This window comes from Amblyomma americanum, chromosome 5 (assembly GCF_052857255.1).
Source record: "Amblyomma americanum isolate KBUSLIRL-KWMA chromosome 5, ASM5285725v1, whole genome shotgun sequence".
In the NCBI taxonomy this organism is placed as follows: Eukaryota; Metazoa; Arthropoda; class Arachnida; order Ixodida; family Ixodidae; genus Amblyomma; species Amblyomma americanum.
Genome location: NC_135501.1, coordinates 8547042 through 8568945, shown reverse-complemented (window position 1 = coordinate 8568945; position 21904 = coordinate 8547042). Strand labels below are relative to the sequence as shown.

The window sequence follows — 21904 nt, the reverse complement described above, 5'->3', positions numbered from 1 at the left end:
CGCAGCAGGAATCCCCTTGATCACTCCTCGCCGTTGCGCTAAGCACCGCCGGTGACGGCGTTATCGGCCATTGCGAAGTGTCGGCGCTTCATCGCCGATTGTAGATAAATGGATGCGATAATGCAGCGTACCTAACGCGCTTCGAATCTCTACCTTTCGCTCGCTCAGGATCACTCCTCGCTGTCGCGCTAGGCTACGGCGGTTAGATAAGGTTTATGGGGTGGGGTCACTCTGCGTCCAGCCGGCCGGGAAGGCGAGCTTCCGTGCAAGCTACACGCAGGCGTTATTCAAGTACGCAACACGTTCGCAGAGTCGCAGCCACGGCAGGTCCGGACAAAATAGGCAACGGCAGGGCACGCTAGGAAATAGTTTATTATCCTAACGAGAGGTAAAGCACACTGCGGAAGAATGTTCTATCCGTAAAATAGATGTTCAGCAGCTCACCAGGTCGTTGACGTCGCCTGGCGTAGGTGTTCGGGGACCGGCGGGCAGCGGAAGGGGTCCGTGGGGCAGTTAGGTAAGGTCCGGCAGCGAGAGTCTCTTCCCGCCGCGCGTTCCCCCCTTTTATCCCTTCGGGCATTGCCTCCCTGGCAGCAAATCGTTGCCGTCAAGCTTAGGCGTGCTACCCTCTCCGCAGAAGCCAGCGCGCTGCCGTGACGTCACGTCAGTGCTGGGGCGGAAATGAGCAGTCGCGGGGGGTGCCTTCTCTCCACATTCCTGGTGGCCAGTGCGCCCGTGTAAGTCACGGTCGCCGCTGGCGCGGGGGACGAGGAGGGGATACCATTGTATCGCACATCCTCCTCTCCTTAAGAAGCCTCCCGAACACAGAAACAGGGGCAACATTAATTGATATTCTCCGCCATCCTGGGATCGAGGTTCGAAGTTCTTCAGCTTCCGCAGGTGCATCGGTTGACGGCTGCGCCACGCCCCCGCCGATCAGCTGCTTCGCTCTGAGGGCTTGGCCTCCCGCACGATGACGCTTGGCATCTTGCTCCCTGTCATGGTCTTCCGAGTGCACGCGGCTGCGCCGTTCCGGTGAATTCGGTCGACCGCCTCCTTGGCGCCGGCTGCGATGGCTTGGAGGCCAGGTCCATGGCTGCGCCCCTGAGGTACTGGGTCAGGTGGCTTCAGGGGCCAGGGCTGCGGCGCTTTATGGTTGAGGCCGCGGTTGGGCTGCCCTGGCATACCTGGTCAGCAGGCGAGGACCCAGGGTTGCGGTGGTAATGGGGCCCCGCAGGCGGTGGCGCACAGTCGGCGGGTGGGCAGCTCCGATGCGATGTGACAGGTAGCAGGGGTGGCCAGGGTGGCGACTGCAGGTCACGGGCGGGGTGTAGTGTCGAGCCTTGGGCGCGGCACGTTGCCGAAGCTGGATGGTGGCTGGTAGTTGGAAGTGGAACGGTGTCGTTCTGATGTGCCCTGCTTCTTTTCCATCTGCGCTGGAAAAGGTCAACACAGATGCAGCCAACTCCCGCAGCGCGTGCTGCGTGGCTGTTCGACCCTCACGATAGTCATGCGGGTTAACGCAAGTCAGTCTTGCGTGACACTGATCGGCATGAGCGGCCCGTACGTTCATGCACCTAACGAGACTGCCTACCGGTTCGCGCCCTCGCTCTAGGCTGCGCAGGCAGATTCTATTTCTGCCTAGGGCGCAAGTTATAGCTGGACGCGGGGTTCGCCGGCTGATTGCAGCGCTCGTTATTCGACTGCGGCGCGAGTCGGGCTGTGTCCTCTGCCCACTCATCTCGCTGCGCGTAGCGTTTCAGGTCGCATACGTGCACCGGTCCGCCTGTCGGTTTCGACCGCAAGTCCTCGAGCCTGTAAACGAGCGAGGAAAGTTTCTCTCGCACGCGGAACGGCCCGATCCATTTCGGCGCCAACGAGGCCGCAAACTGTTTGCTAGCGTCGCTGAGAACGCGATGGCGTCGAAGCACCAGATCGCCCACTTCGTAGTGAACATCCCGGTGCGAGCGGTCGTACTGTGCTTTCTGCTGCGCCCTAGCAGTGCTCAGGTTGCGGCGAGCCTTGTGTAAGGCCTCCGTCATCTTAGCGCGCAGCTGCGTCGCGTACTCGGCTCGTGCTGACGAAGCGACTGGCGTCTTCCTGCTGTCCGATAGAATCCGGTCCATCGGATTTAGCAGCTCTCTACCCAGATTGAGAGAAGACGGCGCATACCCAGTCGAGCGGTTAACGGTTGAACGCAAAGCAAACGCGATCTCCGGCAGATAGGAGTCCCAATCTTTGTGCTTCTCAGAGTACGCGACTAGCAAGTGCTTAACGTTGCGATTGACTCGTTCTGTGGGGTTCGACTGAGCATGATAGGTGATCGTTTTCTTGTGCTTAATGCCGAGTGCAGCGCACGAATCAATGAACACCTTCGCAGTGAAGTAGGACGCGCTATCCGTTATCAGCTGCTCTGGGAAACCGAACCTGGTGAATACGTCCATCAGCTTCTCCATGATCACTTGTGCCGTCAGCTTTTTAAGGGGGAAAAGTTCAACCCACTTGCTGAGGTGATCGGTGACCACCAGCAAGAACTTGTTCCTACTCGGTGTCATAGGATACAGTTCCATGATGTCACACGCCGCGATTTGCCAGGGAGTCTGGCTGTTAATCGGGTGCATGAGGCCGGGTGGTCGTCCGCCTCGGGGCTTCACACTTTGGCACACATGGCACGAGCGGGCGTAGCGTATTACGTCCCTTTTCATGCTAAGCCAGGTAGCAAAGCGACACAACTTAGTGCAAGTCTTGGGGCCGCTTGCATGCCCAGCGATGCACGAGTCGTGAAAGTAGCGTAACAGTGCTGCTCTCAATACTCGCGGTATCACCACCTTGAACGCCTCGTTTGTGTCGTTTTCGGAGGGAATATACCTCAGCAGGACGCCGTCGGAATCCAGTAGATACGAATCCATCGCGCTCACAGCACTACCAGCTGTTTCCGAGTGCTCCACACCGACAGCAAAACCAGCCGTCTCCGTGTGCGTGGCGGCCCTGCCGCCCGGCTCCCGGAGCCCGTCGAACACCTTTCGACAAAACGGATCCTTCTGCTGAGCTTCGAGCAGCTCCTTTCTGCTGAACACGATCCCCACGGAACTCGCGTAGTCAACGTGGTTCACGCTGTCGCCCTGGATCAACGGTTGGTCCGCGTTCCTTACCTGGGCTACGGCTCGGGTCTGTCCCTCACTCTCTCCGGCTGTCGGGCGGTCGGTCGCGTGACCTCCCTCGCACAGGACAGGCGCTCGCGAGAGTGCGTCAGCCACAGCGTTGTTTTTCCCTTTGCGGTAGCGCACGGTGAAGTCGTAACGCTGCAGCAACAGGGACCAACGCGCTAGGCGGCCGCTCGGCTCGCTGAGTCGTCTCAGCCAGGTGAGCGCCTGTGATCCGTCTCGATCACAAATGCCACCCAATCGACGTAGTAGTCGAACTTACGCAGAGCAAAAACTATCGCGAGACATTCTTTCTCTGTCACCGAGTAGTTTCTCTCTGCCGGCGTCAACGAACGGCTCGCGAAAGCTACCGGACGGAGAACGCCTTCATGCTCCTGAAGCAACACTGCTCCTAAGCCCAGGTCGCTTGCGTCGGTTTGAATCACAAACTCCCTGTTTAGGTCGGGTAGCTGCAACTCAGCCGTGTCAGCGAGCACTTTGGTGAGGTTGCGCAGTGCATCCTCTTGCTCGTGACCCCAACTCCAGCGCTCGCCTTTCTTCAAAAGCTTTGTCAAAGGCGCCTGCAGCGCTGCACAATCTGGTATGAACTGGCGATAAAAGTTCACCATTCCCAGGAAGCGCCTGAGACCGGCTATATCTGTGGGCGACGGAAACTTAAGCAAAGCCTCAAGCTTATCGTCGCACGGCAGAATGCGGCCTCTGTCGATCGTGAACCCCAACAGTGTTATTCGGGTCGCGGCGATCTGTGCCTTCTTCGGGTTCAAAGTGATTCCCGCGGACCTCAGCCTCTCTAGGACGTCCCTCAAGTGGCGCAGGTGTTCCTCGAACGTTTTCGAGTACACCATGATGTCGTCTAGGTAAGCGAGCGCATGTTGCCACTTCGCATCTCCCAGAACACGGTCCATTAGGCGCTGATAAGTAGCGGGTGCTCCTACCAAGCCAAAAGACATTCTCTTGAACTGGAAGAGGCCTCTGTGACAAGTGAAAGCAGTTTTCTCCTTGTCCCGCTCATTCATTTCAACCTGAAAGTACCCGCGGCTAGCATCGAGCGTTGTGAAGTACTTCGCCCCACCTAGGTTGGACACTAGGGAAGAAATGGTTGGTAGAGGGTACGCGTCTTTCCTTGTAACCTCATTCAGCTTGCGGTAGTCCACGCAAAGTCGATATGTATCATCTTTCTTTGGAACCAAGACTACCGGGAAGCCCCAAGGGCTGTTAGACCTCTCAACAACGCCAGTGTCGATAAGTTCGTCTAAGGCGCTGTCCAGTGCTTTTCTCTTGGCCAAGCTAATTGGTCTAGGATTGCACTTCCAAGGCAGTGCGTCACCCGTGTCTATTCGGTCCCTGACTAGGGTAGTGAGGCCCGGGCGGTCAGTGAATGTCGCGTTGTACTCGTAGAGGAGCGATGACAAACGTGCCTTCTCCCTCTCCGTCACGCTGTTCACTTCCGACAACAAGGGGTGCGCTGACCTTCCCTGCGCGGCAGAGCAGCTTTCTACCGCGGCAACCTTCTCCCTGCCCTCTCCCTCAGCGGCGATGGTCCGCTCGCCTCCTGGATCTCGGGCTGGCGGGGTGGATTTGTCACGGTCTCCCTCCGCTTGCGCCGCGTTCGGAGTCTGAATGGTCTGCGACGCCGCGGGCGCTTTCGTGAAAGGCTTCAAGGCGCCTGACGTGCGCTCCCTGTAGCCTCCGCTGCTGATGTCTATCACAATGCCTGTCTTGGCTAGGAAGTCTCGTCCAAGAATTACAGGAACGGATAAACAGGGAAGATGAACGAGGCGTTGTTGCCGCTCGCCTCTTTCCCAGCGAACCACTATCCTAGCTGCACCGCTTGATTGCGCTGTGCCGCTCGTGAGGCGAAAAGTGTTATCGCACTCTCTCAGCCGGATTTTGTTCTCGCGGAGATGGTTTAACACCTCGTCACCGAACAAAGAAGCGCTTGCTCCTGTATCTAGTAACGCGGTGAATTTCTTTCGAGCTATCGTTAGCTCAATGAACGGCACTGGCAGGTCAACAGAACTTCCTACGCGACATGCCAAAGGCGCTAGCAAACCAGGGTTTTCTGTGTACGCCGCGCGGGATCGAAGGTCGATCACCGGCGGCTTTGGCCGTTTCCCGACTGTTTGGTCACGGGCGGGAGGGCGGCCACACTCGCGGGCGAAGTGCCCCGGCTGGTCGCACCGGTAGCAACGGTTGCCCGGGCCCCGACGGGCTAGGCGCTGGTCGCCCCGTTCCGGTCGGTCATCTCGAACTCGCGGCGCGGATGGTGGGGGCCGCGTGTCGGCCTCGCGATCTCGCCTCGGTTCGTTCCCCTCTGCGGCAACATGTGCTGTTCGCGACGCGTAGCTGAAAAGGTCCAAAGCGCGGTCGGACAACTCCCAACCCCTTGGGACATGCTCGTCAGCAAATCGTGCTGACGCTTCAGCTCTGGAGGGGCTGCGCGCTGAGTTGCCATTCCACGCGCAGCGCGGCTCAAGTGACAGTGATGCGGGTGGGGGCGGCCGATACGCTCGTGCAGAGAGGATGTCTCCCTGAATGCGCTTCGCCTCAGCTGCCAGCTCATCCAAATCTCTGAACCTGACTCCTCTCAGGTAAGCCGTGAAAGTCGGGTGCGCTTGTCTCGTGACACGCTCAACTTTCTCCGTGTTCGTGGCGCGAGGGTCAGCGAGGCGATAAAGTTCGTCCATCGCTCGGACGTACTCTAACAGAGACTCGTCGGGATGCTGGGTTCGGAGCTCCAGCTCTCTCCTCAAACGCCACTCATAGTTTGCGGGAAGGAATTCGTCGCGGAAGCTGGCGCAAAACTCCTCCATTGTCCTCGCTCGGTTGCCGGCTAGTCGGTACCATCGGGCCGCTTGCTCCGTCAAAGAAACGGGCACAACACGCGCGAGCATTTTGACGTCTGCTATTCCTGTCACTTGCTAATAATGCAGCAGACGGTCGAGGTACTCGTTTGCTCCCGTGCTGTCGTGGTACCCCGTGTAGGTAGGCAAGTCTATCCTAACACGTGGTGACTGGGCCGGGGCTTGCAAATTGTTTTGCAAAATACCCGCTAGACTCTGCATAATCTGCATTGCGTTCTGCAAGAGCACCTCGGATGATTGCGGACTAACGCCCCCGGAGTTAGGCGCAGCCGCTGATGGCGTCGAATGATGAGGCCTAGGTGCCTGATTGTTCGAGCCGCGGAGCAGCGAGGCGCCCGATGTGGAGCCGACCATGCCAGGCCTAAGTCCTACCAATGCGTCAGGGGATGTTCCTCGGCTATTCCGCGTGGAACGCCCAAGATTCACAAATTCAAACCCTTCCAACGGCGCGTCAAGTAGGGAGCCCTGGTTATGTGCTGCTGGGTCTGACAGCATAAACAAAGACTGCAAGTCATTCCTGTTGGCTGCCATCCTTTGTTAGGGCGACGGTAGTCGTTCGCTCCAACAAAGGTCACTGCTCAATTGCCTAGTTCGCCCCACGTTGGGCGCCAAGATATGGGGTCACTCTGCGTCCAGCCGGACGGGAAGGCGAGCTTCCGTGCAAGCTACACGCAGGCGTTATTCAAGTACGCAACACGTTTCCCCAACCCGTGGCGCAGAGTCGCAGCCACGGCAGGTCCGGACGAAATAGGCAACGGCAGGGCACGCTAGGAAATAGTTTATTATCCTAACGCGAGGTAAAGCACACTGCGGAAGAATGTTCTATCCGTAAAATAGATGTTCAGCAGCTCACCAGGTCGTTGACGTCGTCTGGCGTTGGTGTTCGGGGGCCGGCAGGCAGCGGAAGGGGTCCGTGGGGCAGTTAGGTAAGGTCCGGCAGCGAGAGTCGCTTCCCGCCGCGCGTTCCCCCCTTTTATCCCTTCGGGCATTGCCTCCCTGGCAGCAAATCGTTGCCGTCAAGCTTAGGCGTGCTACCCTCTCCGCAGAAGGCAGCGCGCTGCCGTGACGTCACGTCAGTGCTGGGGCGGAAATGAGCAGAGTCGCGGGGGTGCCTTCTCTCCACATTCCTGGTGGCTAGTGCGCCCGTGTAAGTCACGGTCGCCGCTGGCGCGGGGGACGAGGAGGGGATAACAGTGTATCCCACAGGTTACGGCGTTATGGGGCTGCCGCGAAGCGTTGTCACTGGTCGTCGACACCAGGTTGCGACAATGCAGTGTGCCCAGCATGCTTCGGATCTCTGTATTTCGCTGCCTTTTTGTACATTTAGTCTATGACTGCGCAAATCGAAATATAGAATCGTGGCTCGATCCGACCATCTCAAGCGCTGAAATATTTCCTGACACGTACGAGTGTTTTCGTCGCGACCGTTGTGCACGTGGCGGAGGAGTGTTTATTTTGGTCCATAAAAGTGTCCCGTGCACTCAAATGGAATTCTCTGATAGTGAAACTGAATTGATTGTTTGCAAAGTACGACTACCGAACGGGAAAGCAATGGTTCTTGGGTCATTTTATAGGCCTCCTGGTCCTTCTGTAAAGCCGCTAGTTGGCTTATCTCATTTTCTTGAAACCATTAACACTGAAAGCCTTGTTTTAGGGGGGGACTTTAACCTTCCGGACATTGACTGGTCAGCTGACGAACCAAGAGATATAGCTTGAGGGAATCTATACTCAACTTTTTTTGACATTTTAGATTCCAACACCTTTTGTCAGTATGTGCATGAGCCATCACGAACGGACGGAACTGGTCACGTACTCGACCTCTTGCTGTGTAACGTGCCTGATGTTGTATGCAATGTACAAGTGTTGCCTGCTTTGAGCGACCACAATATTTTTCTAGCAGATTTATTAGTTCACTATGTGAAGGTTGCAAAACCACCTAGGCGAAAGATTTATGTCTACAGCAGGGCCAACTACGAGGCGATTAGCGCTGCTTTCGATTCGTTCTTTCCAACTTTTGATGAACTCGCGGATAACTTAAATATCGAACAGCTATGGAATACATTCAAACAGAAATTGTTCGAATTACGTGAAGCTTTTATTCCATCAAGCATTATATCAAGTAAGAGAGCTCGAGATAAACCCTGGTTTAACACTGAGTTACGTGCCCTTGTTCGCAGACAGCGACGAATTTATCGAAGATACAAGTTGTCTAAATCGCCAGAGTGTTTGGCCTTGCTGAAAACAATAAAAAATGAATTCAGACAGAAGTCTCACATCGCTAAAGACTTGTATTTTTCGAATTTAGGAGAAAAACTTGTCAGAGATACCAAAGAATTTTGGAGATATGTGAAGCGTAATGGTAAGGATGACAGCTCAGTACCTGCTCTGAAAAATGATGAGTTAATCATCCTTGATGATGAGGCTAAAGTTGAAATGTTTAGCCGTTATTTTTCATCTGCGTTTTTGCCACCTAGTTCACGTTCTGTCTGTTTTGCATTACCTCTTGAAATAGATTGCATGCTGGAAGTTACTTTTTGTGTTGACGGTGTGCGTAAATTATTGAAGGATTTGAATCAGGCTAAGGCTTGTGGCCCTGATGACATTTCTGCCGCAATTTTAAGGAATTGTCCGGATACATTATGTCTGTATTTCACCCGGCTGTTCCAGAAGTCTCTTAATGAAACCGACTTGCCTGCTGATTGGAAGGTAGCGCGTGTCGTGCCCATACATAAGAGTGGTATGCGAAACTCCGTTCAGAACTACAGACCCGTTTCCTTAACCAGCATAACCTGTAAAATTATGGAGCATGTAATATATTGTTGCGTTATGGCCCATCTCACCAAACACAATCTCCTATGCACTAGTCAACATGGTTTCAGGCGTGGATTTTCCTGCAGTACGCAGCTGGTAGAGTTCATTCATAATTTGGCATCGGCAATCGATAAGCAACAAATTGTGGACTGCGTTTTCTTAAATTTCCGCAAAGCATTTGATGTTGTCGCACACAGTCTTCTTCTCTCCAAATTGAAAGCGTATAACCTGGATTGTAAAGTAATTGCGTGGATTGCAGAATATCTGTCGTTACGAAGACAGGCTGTTGTTCTGAACGGTATTTCTTCACAGTATGCACCAGTTACGTCGGGAGTTCCCCAAGGCTCAGTATTGGGACCACTTTTGTTTTTGCTGTATATTAATGATATTTCAGTTGGCATACAGTCTTCATTCAGGATGTTTGTCGATGATTGGGTTGTTTACAGAGTACTAGTAAATTCCACTTCTGATTCACAAATCCTGCAAGCTGATTTAGATACTGTGGCAGACTGGTGTGTACGTTGGGACATGTCCTTAAATATAAACAAAACTGTTCACGTCACCTTCACAAGAAAAAAACGTGCTAATCATCCGTATAGGTATAGAATTAATGATTTTACTCTCAACGTAAGCAAGTCATTTAAATATCTAGACGTCTTTTTTACATCGGACTTACGATGGAATAAGCACATTAATTATATTGCGAATAAGGCAGCGTCACGTTTGGGTTTTCTACGGCGGAATTTTAGCCATTTACCAAGTAACTTAAAAACACAGCTGTATTTCAGTTATGTACGCTCCATACTTGAATATGGATGTGTTTGCTGGGACCCACACACATCTGAGTGTGTAGGAAAATTAGAGAAAATTCAGAATAGGGCAGTTAGATTTGTTCTTGGTAATTATAATTGGCAAGTTAGTATGACGGAAAGCAAACGAAAACTTAACTGGCAAGAGTTGAAGGACCGTAGAAGGTACATCAGATTGAAATTTTTTCATGAGATTTATTATTCAAAAACTGGCATAAACCGCGAACAATATATCCAGGCACCTCATTATATATCAAAGCGGCTGGACCACTGCTTGATGGTCAGAGAATTTTCTTGCAAGGGTGACGTCTTGCGTTATTCTTTTTTTGTTAGAACTGTTCGGGACTGGAACAGTTTGCCATCGAGCATTGTATGTATTACATCTAACGAAGCATTTTTCCATGCACTGCAATTATTGCTTTATACCTATAAATGAAGTCTGTACCCCCCTGCTGTAATGCCCTGCGGGGCGATGCAGGTAACTAATAAATAAATAAAAATAAATAAAAATAAATAAGCGGCCGACGAACCTCACTTGGCCATAGCAGTGGGATGGCGCGACTTACACAAAATGGCGCCGGGCTGCAAGCGGTAGGCGCCGCCAGCCAACCAAAAGCCGCCATTTTGGTCACGTGATTTGGAAAATGAATAGCAGCGCGCATTTTGTTTGTTTACCGCTTCCAGGGCTTGCTCATTGTTGCCAACCGGAATATGGGAATAGCCTGAATTGCGACCTTTCGAACGAAATCAAAATGGCGCCGTCGGAGCGTGTATTTCTCGAACTGCGAGCGATCAAAGTTCGTGCGATTAGGCCTCAATTTAATGGGCTGCGTGCGCGGTTTCATGTCTTTGGAATACTATAACGCATGAATTAGGCAGTATTTTTCAATGAAAATTCGTAGATAGCTGCGCAATAACCTTAGGATCACGAAAATGAAAAGATCAAAAATCCAATTTTCTGACCAATTTTCAGCCGCAAAGAGCCGTGTCCCCCCTTATAGAACCCCAGGTGGTCGAAATTTCTGGAGCCCTTCACTACGATGTCTCTTACAGCCCGAGTCGCTTTGCGATGTTAAACCCCCATAAACCAAACATCTCGCAGAGCTGAAATAAAACAGCAAGTGGTAGGGAGGGAGTGATTTAAGAATCTGTCTTGGATAAGAGTAACAGTATGAGGGCATTTAGGTGGGTTGCCATAGACCCAATGCAAAAAAAGACACCCTCACTCACTGCCAGGTAATTTTATTCATTGTTATTTTAACAGCGTTGTTCAAGCAGGAGAGAGTTACTAGTGCTGGAGGAACAATTCTGCAAAGATTTTTGTCATTGCAAGATTCAATGGTGGCCACTGGTGGGTTGTGTGGGGAAAGTAGGATTATGAGCATTATTACCTTGGAGTAGTCTCACTGATCTACGGGGTGCAGCAAAAATGAAGGTATCACATTGCATACCACATTCTTGTGGAAAAATAATTTCAGCGTGGAAACTTGATGGCTTACATGAAGGGGTTTGAAGTTGAGCTGCTTCAGCCTATTAGTGACTGATAAAGTTGCCTGATTATCATACGGAATAAATATAGGAGAAAGGTGCTGGATGCGCTGTAGTTTGGCAATATCCTTAGTGTAGCAGATTTTTGACACACCTATCATGATCATATATAATTTTTGGGGCACCTTTAATGAGAAATTTTGATCGTCCCATCAAGTTTGTCTTAAAGGCAGTCTGCGGTAAATAGCATTACTTGAGCTGTGGATGGCAAAATGTTGGCACAACAGAGAGCAGCTTCTAATGACAGCATACTAGCATATTTGATGCCCGAAAAGGTTCTTTCAAGCACGGGGTAAGGAGGAGATTGGACTGGCTGCAGCATGCTGAGCCTCAGCGAAGGCTGCTCTTGTGGTGCAGGCATATGAACGCAAAGCCGAAGCCCAAGCCAAGGCGCTGACCAAGGAGCTGGAGGCACTCCAAGTCAGCCACACCCAGGAGATGCAGGTGAGCTCTGCTGCGTTCCCAAGAAGAAGGTGAGGGCCTAAAGAGGGGCTTCTTGGTGTGCAGAGCTTGGAGCAGCGGCTGCTGGCCGAGCACGAGCAGAAGGAGCGTGAGCTGCTGGAGCGTTTGCTGCCCATGGTCAAGGTGAGTTCCCTGTGTCTGCACTAAACATTTCACTCGTCCCCTCTTTGTATAAAAATGGAGAGCAAAAGATTAGGCAATACATAGATGACCATAGCTTTTTAGGGACGGAGTAAGAGCAACAATCAGTGTCCCCTACCCTGGCTATGCGAACCATGTTCACAAGCAGCCTTGTAAGCCTCATCGACTGATGGACTTGCTCCCAGGTACTCTGCCAGGTTACTGCCTGTTGCTTACAGGGCGTTTACTAAGGTAATCACTAATAGAAATCTTAAGAGGAGATCGTCATCATCATCAGCATGACTATGTCCACTGCAGGACAAATGGTTCTGCCAGATCTCTCCACTTATCCCTGACCTGTGCCAGCTGCGGGCACCCTATCCCCACAAACTTCTTAGCCTCAACTGCCCACCTAATTTCCTGCTGCCCCCTGCTACGTTTGCCTCCTCTGGAAATCCATTCCGTTACTCTTGAGGACCGTGGGTTATCTTGCCTGGTGCTCAAGACTTGCAATGCCACCGCTGTGTCACTGCTAATTTTGTGCCCTTGAAAACCACCAGCTGAAAAACTAGGCAAAAAATGAACTGCCGGCTGCAAAAACCACAGTTGTGCAGTCAGGGTGGCAAGTGAAAATGCAGCTCCAATGCAAGGGTGAGTGAGGAGGTGGTGGTTGGTGGCCCACAATGGTGCAGCAGCAGCAGAGGCGCCTACTACCTCGTTCACAATGCCGGGCAACGTCCGCTCAATGCAGGAGAAGGCAAACTGCATGCCACATACCTCCGACGTCGTCTGCACAGAAAGAAAGGCAGAGGGGGCGGGCTCTAATGTACAGCCCACAAGGACCCCTTCAAGCGGCTGCATGGAAGTGTGTGGCAACCCACACTGGCTCACTGGTGGGTCCCAGTGAGACACAGCAAAAGACCGCCACTCGTTTCCAATTCATCACGTGAATGGTGGCGCAGCCTCCACCCAACAACTGCCAATGCGTGCCACACCCCTGGCAGCGAGAGTGAGGAGGAAGGAAAGCAAATCCATGTCATCCTTTGTGCCCAGTGGTACTTACGCAAGCGTAATGCAAGTTATTTTCCCAAATTTTTGTCTCTTTCCTTATTGTGGGAAAAAATACCTTTGTCCGATGTTGTCACAGCCCTGTTCACCCAGTGCAGCATCATTCGTCGTACCACCACTGCCTATCATCCACTGACCAACGGCCTCACCGAGCGATTTAACCGCACCCTCAGGGACCCTATGTGCACCGCTTCTAACCACCCCAGCTGGGATCTCGTTCTTCCTTATGTAACCTAGCATACCCTACCGCTACGCAGTCCGCTACCGGCTTCTCTCCTTTCTTTCTTCTTTATGGCCGTCATTCGTCTGCTACCAATCTCCCTTACCAACCTGACGTCTCCTAATTATCGCGTCTCTGAAGCCACGCAAGTTGCCAAGGACTTCTGCTGAAGTGCCCATTCTGTTATGCCGGGTTCATCACAACCTTGATCGGGGCTCGAGCTGCGCCAAAGGCAGTGCAAAAACGGGTATACTTGAGCTGTATTCGATTCAGCTGTGGTTCACTGCACCGCCTGCATCGGTTCATGGTGCACTGCACCAAAGCCCTCGGTTCCCAGTGCCCTCTGCACCACCGTCCACGATTGATTTGGGGGGAGCCTTGGTGCTGCTTTGGTGCAAGGAACCGCGGCACCAGCCTCCAAGGAGGTGCCAAAAAGGAGTGCATGTGCAGACGGCTTTCAGCAGACGACGCGCAGAGGACACATATATGTTAGCTCGTAAATATTGAACATGAATTGAGGGACGTTTTCGCTGTTGTCGACGGGTTCGATGCCATTGTCCAAGAAAATAGCACTGAAACCTACGCGACAGCAGGCAACTTTCTGTGTTTTGTGCTGTAGCTGCCATGTTAATTGTGACAGGCCATGAGTGTGCGTGCGAGTTCACTTGAAACCTATCGCGCAATGATGGTGTGTGGGCTGTTGGCAAACTGCGGGCAGGGCGAATTCCGAGTGTTTTGGTACAACTGGCGTTGGTACCAGTGCCTGCTGTGCTAAGCATGCAGGCAGATGCTGCTGATTCGACACTGCCTGGCCATTCTGCTGCGCTATGGGGACGCTGCGGCTAGCGCTAAGCAGTGGTGAAGCCCTCTGGTGCTGCCGAAGGACTGTTTTTTTTTTTTTTTATCACTGCTTATAAAGAGCTAAATGAGCGAGGTGGGTTCTCGGCGGTGATTTCCGCGATTTATAACTATTTTCTCGACCTGCGCACTGACAAATTAAAATTTTTTCGTGCACTTTTAGTGCGTTTTCAGCGAAACCATTTTGATACAACATACCTTAAAAACCGGACTATAGGTCGGACCGGAATATAGGTCGACCCCCTAACTAACCAATTCTAAAAATGAAAAAGATCTTTTTCAATGGGAAAAGTACCGAAAGACATCCTTACTTTGAAACAAATGCGATTCGAGAGGTTGCACAATGGTGACAGTATTTAATTTCATTTAAATGCTGCTTGTATGTACACCCGGCAAATTTTTTAACAATATCGCGCACCAATCGGCCTGCGTGTTTGTTTCTGGCACAGGCAAGTACGGCGCCGTAGAGCAAAGCCCTCCTCTTCATGAATCGCCACAACCAGGATGGCGAGCCTTTGAATTGCGCCCTCGTGAGTCTAGAGGCACGCGCGATCTTTGCCGCTTTCACGCGGATGCATTCGGCAGTCACAGGCAGCGATCTTGCTCGCAGCGCAACGTTTCCTTCCTATTCTCGATACACTACGGTCTGCCCACGAAATGATGTTTTCTTCTGGTTGCTGCAAGTTGTAATACGCAGCTTCTGCCTCCGCCAGTACTGAATGCTCTTTTCGGATACTCCAAATTCGCGCTGTGCCGCCAGGTTCCCGTGAGCTTCCTCGTACTCAATCGTGTTTTTCTTGAAGGCGACGGTAAATTGCCGTCAGCTTCCGCTTTGCATCTACTGAAACGCAAAATGGCGGCACTGCTGCTGATGGCGATGGTGATGGAGGCTGTTGACTTCAGCCACCCATTGTTGCAAGACTTCCGTATTTTTTCCGCCAATGACTGGTATATAAGACGGGGGTCGACTTTTCACCATGGTTTTTTGAAAAAAAGTTCGACCTATATTCCGGTTTTTACGGTAGATTAGGCGTTGTAGATACCGAAACGCGTGGTTTCCCAAAATCGTTTTTTTCCGCAATTATTGCGATCTGGTCTCTGCATCCCCCCTTAAACAATCTCGGAGGTTTTTTTCTACTTTTCTGAAATTGGGGGGTAGACATGCTTTCGAGCGGACTTCCAATCGTGTAAAGACGGTAGTTGTAGCTGTTGCGTTGTGCTGGCATGTGGATTGAGAAGATAGATAGGGAGCAGGAATAATGTTAAATCGGCTGAAGTATAGTGAGTGCACCAATTTGTTTTGCAAGTGCTCTCTTTCTTTCGAGAATAGATATGTTCGTAGACATCAGAAAGGATTGCGAGATGGAGCTATGATGAGCATCAACTCGATGATAAAAACAGTTATCAAAGCAAAGACTGACTTTCACAACCTCGTGTTAAGGAATTTCGCTTACTTAATATTAATGCACGTAGTATTGTAAATAAATCGGAGGCTTTGGAGGCTATCTTGTTGATTCATAATCCACACGCCGTAGTTATAGCCGAGACTTGGCTGAGAGGTGATATTGATGATGAAACTGTTTTCCCCCGCTCTTATCAAGTTTTTCGCCGTGATCGAGCAACACGTGGAGGGGGAGTTGCGGTCCTGGTGAATCAAAACACAGAGGCACACACGTTGCAGCAAATAGCTAACCATGAAAGTGTGACCTTAAAACTGTCGTACGGGGGTAGACCGTTTGTGCTTTTTGCTGTATACAGACCACCTGATTCACCACCTCAATATTTATCTGATCTGGCCGATCACATGTCTAAATTTCGCCGTGATAAAATATATATTGTCGGTGATTTTAAACTCCCAAATATTGACTGGAATAGTCCCTTCCCTAGTACAAACAATGACATAAATGCTTCATACATGTGTGATATTATGCTTATTCATAATTTGCAACAGGGAGTTAAGCATCCAACGCGCATACACGGTGAAGCTGCATCTATTCTCGACCTCGTCTTTCTCAGCCAAGCAACAGAACGTTTTACTGTTTCAGTTGAAACTGGGTTATCTGATCATTGCATGGTGGTTTTTACTTGTCCCATTCAACAAAATGTCGACAGTGAACCTGCAAAAATTATTTCCGTGAAAAACTTCTCCAGAGCTAATGATGAAAGTGTGTTAGACTACTTCAGCTTACACCTTGACATGTTTCGAGGAACTAATGTTGATGAACTCTGGTATAATTTTAAAGAAATCTGTACGTGCTGCATTGATAACTACATTCCTAATAGAACAAAGAAAACATGTAAAAAAACTCCTTGGATCACGCGAGAAATAATACATTTGAAAAGAAAAATCAAACGTCTGAAGCGTGGGGGTGCCTGTCGAAATATAGTTAAAATACATCAGGCTAACTTCACAAGCGCTTTGCGCCAGGCTAAACAAAATTACTTTCAGTATAGCCTGCCAAATTTTCTTCGTGACTCACCACATAAGTTCTGGAAATTTTTATCGAAAAAGAAAAAAAACAATTACGCGCATTTCATGTCAAGGTGTCCAGCTTGCTGATAAATCGCAAATCTCTGAGGCATTCATTAAGTATTTTCAGAGTGTGTTTTCCCATCATGGTTTATTTGTTCAACCCAGTACCATGTCTCCCAAACACGACTCCCGACATTGTTTCTTCATCTGGCGTATTCTCCATGCTACTCAACCTCAAAACTAAAGCGTCCGCTGGACCTGACGGGATACCAAATATTTTTTTGCGCCGTTATGCAGAAGCCATCACAGAGTTCCTGGTTGTTATTTTCCGCAAATCATTTGAAACAGGAAACATTCCTTCCGACTGGAGGAAAGCGCGGATTGTGCCTGTGCTGAAAAAGGGTGATCCTGCCTTGATTGCTAATTATCGTCCCATATCAATAACTTCCACATGTTGCAAACTTGCTGAGCATATCATAGCTAACTACATAACTACATTTCTAAACGATAACAAGGTACTTACCCCTCATCAGCACGGGTTTCGAAAAGGCTTTTCCACTGTCACTCAGCTAACCTCTGTCATTCATACTTTTGCAAGTGTACTAAATAGCGCTGGTCAAATGGATGTTATTTTTTTAGACTTCAGCAAAGCCTTTGATGTTATTTCTCATGCCAAACTAATTTACAAACTTGAACTTATTGGTCTTCCTAATTTCATAATTCGTTGGATTTCCTCATACCTTTCTCACCGCACACAATTTGTTTGTATTGATGATTGCTATTCAAACCACCTGCCGGTCACTTCAGGCGTCCCACAGGGAAGCGTCCTCAGACCTCTCCTCTTTTTGATATATATCAATGACATTACTAACGTTATAACTACCCCTGTTCAAATTAGATTATTTGCAGATGAATGCGTTTTATTTCACCAAATTACTTGCCATGATGATCAAGTTTTACTAAACTCCAATCTTCAGAACATACATACATGGTGTAATAAATGCGACATGAAGCTAAATTTAGAGAAAACAGTATACATGACGATAACTAACAAAAAGGCTTCCTTCTCATTCCCTTACAATATTTCATCTCACCTTCTGACCGAAGTCAGCGAGTACAAGTATCTAGGAGTTACAATAACGAAAAACCTTAGCTGGAATAAACATGTATCAAACGTATGCTCCTCAGCCTTTCGTAAACTCTGCTTTCTTAGACATAAACTAAAGCTTGCCCCACCTGAACTTAAAAAATTAACCTACTTTTCAATAATAAGGCCATCACTAGAATATGCGTGCACCGTCTGGGATCCCTACATTAAACGTAACATCGAGGCCCTTGAAATGATTCAACGCAAAGCTGTCCGTTTTATTTTTTCAAAGTATCGTGTAACTGACTCACCAACGACCCTCATGCAAACTCACGGTATTGAAACATTACAGCTGCACCGGAAAATTCAGACTGAAACTACTTTTCTTACTAAAAAACCATAAACTGTCTATGAATGCAGACCCCTTCCTTAAACCTAACGCAAAAAAAGACGAACTGCGCAACAAGAACACGGACGAAAGGGAGGCAGACACACACTAACGCAGACTTACAACTTTACTAAAGGAAGGAATACAAGGCAAATATATATAGCGATCCCAACGCACTTCAAATCTGATCAATATGGCACGTGACAATCTGCCCAGGCGATAAACAGACCACACAAGAACCAACGCTTACAAGATAATCTTATACCGGGCCGGCCCTTTCTATGAAAACAAAAAGCAAAGGAACGCTTAGCGACAGTGCACTCTTGAGAATTACGCGTTCTCCAATGTAAGAAAATTCAAAACAAAACCACACCACTGTAGCCATCTGATACCACTGAAGCTCTAACCGCTTACAAGCGCAGGTGCTGACACCAAAACCAAGAGACGAAGCACACCCCCTTTTGAAAGCAAACAAAACGGGAAACAAGAACAACCACATCGGTTATCGTCAAAATAAAAAAAACAGTGAAAAAAGGCACCAGGTCAAAAGGGTAAAAACACCATGAATCAGCTCAAGAAGCTACGTCACAAAAACAGTGAAAATAGGCACCGAGTCATTTAAAAAACAAAAAGATGAAAGACGGGACAACAGTTTAAGACAACAACGGTTTTAAAAAAGGGGGAGGGGGGGGGGGGGTGAATGAAATCCGAAGCGTAGGAAAACATCTCAAACCATGACAGAACCGAAACAAAACTGAGATCGCTAATCAAATGAACAACGAAAGCATCAAACGCAATCAGGAGGCACTGCTCAATCACCAGGGCACAAACAGGCCACTAGGCTACACATGCCCCCGCAAAAACGAAAATTCTTTGGATGATAAGGAAATGGAAGCCTTGCTAACACAGTTGTCCGTGGTGCCGATGTAAAAAGTTTCGACGACGAGACGCTCCCATTTGTCATTCAATCTGGCCAGAAATTCCGTCTTTTCGAACCATGGTTCGAAAAGACGGAATTAGCAAGACTGTGTTAGCAAGGCTTCCATTTCCTTATCATCCAAAGAATTTTCGTTTTTGCGGGGGCATGTGTAGCCTAGTGGCCTGTTTGTGCCCTGGTGATTGAGCAGTGCCTCCTGATTGCGTTTGATGCTTTCGTTGTTCATTTGATTAGCGATCTCAGTTTTGTTTCGGTTCTGTCATGGTTTGAGATGTTTTCCTACGCTTCGGATTTCATTCACCCCCCCCCCCCCCCTCCCCCTTTTTTAAAACCGTTGTTGTCTTAAACTGTTGTCCCGTCTTTCATCTTTTTGTTTTTTAAATGACTCGGTGCCTATTTTCACTGTTTTTGTGACGTAGCTTCTTGAGCTGATTCATGGTGTTTTTACCCTTTTGACCTGGTGCCTTTTTTCACTGTTTTTTTTATTTTGACGATAACCGATGTGGTTGTTCTTGTTTCCCGTTTTGTTTGCTTTCAAAAGGGGGTGTGCTTCGTCTCTTGGTTTTGGTGTCAGCACCTGCGCTTGTAAGCGGTTAGAGCTTCAGTGGTATCAGATGGCTACAGTGGTGTGGTTTTGTTTTGAATTTTCTTACTTTGGAGAACGCGTAATTCTCAAGAGTGCACTGTCGCTAAGCGTTCCTTTGCTTTTTGTTTTCATAGAAAGGGCCGGCCCGGTATAAGATTATCTTGTAAGCGTTGGTTCTTGTGTGGTCTGTTTATCGCCTGGGCAGATTGTCACGTGCCATATTGATCAGATTTGAAGTGCGTTGGGATCGCTATATATATTTGCCTTGTATTCCTTCCTTTAGTAAAGTTGTAAGTCTGCGTTAGTGTGTGTCTGCCTCCCTTTCGTCCGTGTTCTTGTTGCGCAGTTCGTCTTTTTTGCATTATGATCAACCAACTAGCCCGACAAGTCCTGTTTAAACCTAACACTACGCGCCAAACACGAAATCATCATACACAATCATTAACCCCTTACAGTGCTAGGATTAACGCCTTTAAATACTCATTTTTTCCACGCACCATCGAGGAGTGGAACAGGTGTTCGCCAGATCTCTTAACCAGAGCTGATTCTTTTGACTCAATGTTTTCTTCACAGCATATAATTTCAGAGCCGTTTTTTTCGTTCACTTTTTGTATTTTGCATCTGAGCCTTGTATTTATTGCTGTATTTTGTGTTACAACTTGTATTTAACATTTTTTCAATTTTGCTAAACCTGTTCTTTTTTGCATATATTATGTACTCGCCCCTCCTGCTTGGGCCTACTGTAGGCCTGCAGTATGTTCTAAATAAATAAAAGTAAAATAAAATAATTACTGATGAAACTGCGGGCTGTTCTGTGTACCATTTCAAGTTTCTTTTTTTTTTTAGGAACAGATCTTATGCGACAGAAGCATGCTCAAGTTTCATATGAATGAAGGTGTTGAAAGAAAGTTGTTCAAGTTAAGACGGAGCGTGTTTTTATGCGTGTTTAAGTAGGCCAAGACTTCTCGAAGGTGTGGTGTTTCTAAATGGGGGAATAAATACGTTTTCCCCGCTTAATAGCGGCTGACACAGTTCATCACCACCGGACGTCACCCGATGACCGCGTACACTACAGAGGAGCGCACGCCGACCACGGCGGGCCTTGCTCTGAGGGGAACAACACTCTGGCTGACACAAACAGGCAATTCTTGCTACAGCAACAATAACGCCAGCTAGCAGCAAAATACGCTAAGGGAGCAAGTTTGTCTGACTCACTAGCAAGGTTACAAGCAAATGTTCGCCCATGCTAAGGCGGGGGGAAAGCCGGATGGATGCGGGAGAACGTTCTCCCACCTCACTTCCTTTCCCAGCTGGCAGAGAGTGGAACGCGCACCGAACAGTCCGTGCGCGGTCCCCAGCTGAAGAGAGTCATCTCCCCCACTCAGCAACCAAACCGTCCATGGCGCCCGTGTAGCTGTGACGCAAGCACCCTCTCTTGTTAGTTAAGGTAACTGACTAGGGATGCATTGCGGGAAGGAAACAGGGGACAGCAGGGCGGGTCCCCACAAAGCAGACGAGCAAATGTTGTTAATGTGAGTGAACCATGAAAGGTGATTTTTAATTGTGACTAAGATATTTATGTACAGTCACCTTTACAAGTGGAAGATTATTTTGTTGTGTAATTAAAACTGTATGGTGCCTTTTTATTGGTGACCTGAAGAACAGATTTATCGCTACTTACCGTATTTACTCGAATCTAGGCCGACCCTGATTGCAGTCACCAATTGATTTTTCGGACTCGAAGGGACACAAGGAAATGGTCTGAATAATTGAACAGTCCGAAAAATCCGTGAAGTACAAAAAAACTACTTTATTGAGATGAAATCGGCTTAAAAATGTCACTGATTTTACCTTGCGACAAATTTCTCTTGCTGGCGATGATTTGCACCTGTATTTGCGCCAAAGTTGTGCTTTCACTGTACACGCTAGACAGCAAGGTCACCGCATTTATTTGGAATACTTCCCACGCTTCTTTGACGGACAAGGCGGGGCCATGTTGTCCACAACCCGAGTGTGCACCACACCACTTGTCAAACACTCGCAAAGACAAGGCACTTTTCGTTCAAAGCGGCGGAACCGCCGGACGCAATCACAAAACGGCGAACGGATGTAACCTCATGAAGACTGAGCGCCACTCGGTCGACGCGGTCAAAGGAACCCAAGTGACGAAACGGCGAATGGCAAATGTATGAGACCCTCCGCGGTGGCTCAGTGGTTAGGGCGCTCGGCTACTGATCCGGGGTACCCGGGTTGGATCCCGACCGCGGTGGCCGCGTTTCGATGGAGGCGAAACGCTAAGGCGCCCGTGTGCTGTGCGATGTTATCCCCAGGTGGTCGAAATTATTCACCCTCCATTACAGCACCTCTTTCTTCCTTCCTTCTCTCAGTCCCTGCTTTATTCCTTCCGGCAGAGATGCCAGATAGCTCCTGCACAATTTCCTTCCCCCAACAACCAATTTTTAACGTATGGGAGGGACAAGCAATAACTGCCCGCGACAACGTCAGCGAC

General features: G+C 49.2%; 1 protein-coding gene across 23 annotated transcripts in view; it reads left to right on the top strand.

Annotated features, from left to right (window-relative positions):
* LOC144132260 (uncharacterized) overlaps window positions 1-21904 on the top strand; it is a 364547-nt gene that overhangs the window by 137159 nt on the left and 205484 nt on the right. For all 23 annotated transcript variants that reach the window (XM_077664547.1, XM_077664563.1, XM_077664561.1 and 20 more), the window contains 2 exons: window positions 11554-11640; window positions 11704-11781. In XM_077664547.1, the coding sequence (XP_077520673.1) occupies window positions 11554-11640; window positions 11704-11781 (165 nt within the window). The remainder of the gene's footprint in view (window positions 1-11553; window positions 11641-11703; window positions 11782-21904) is intronic.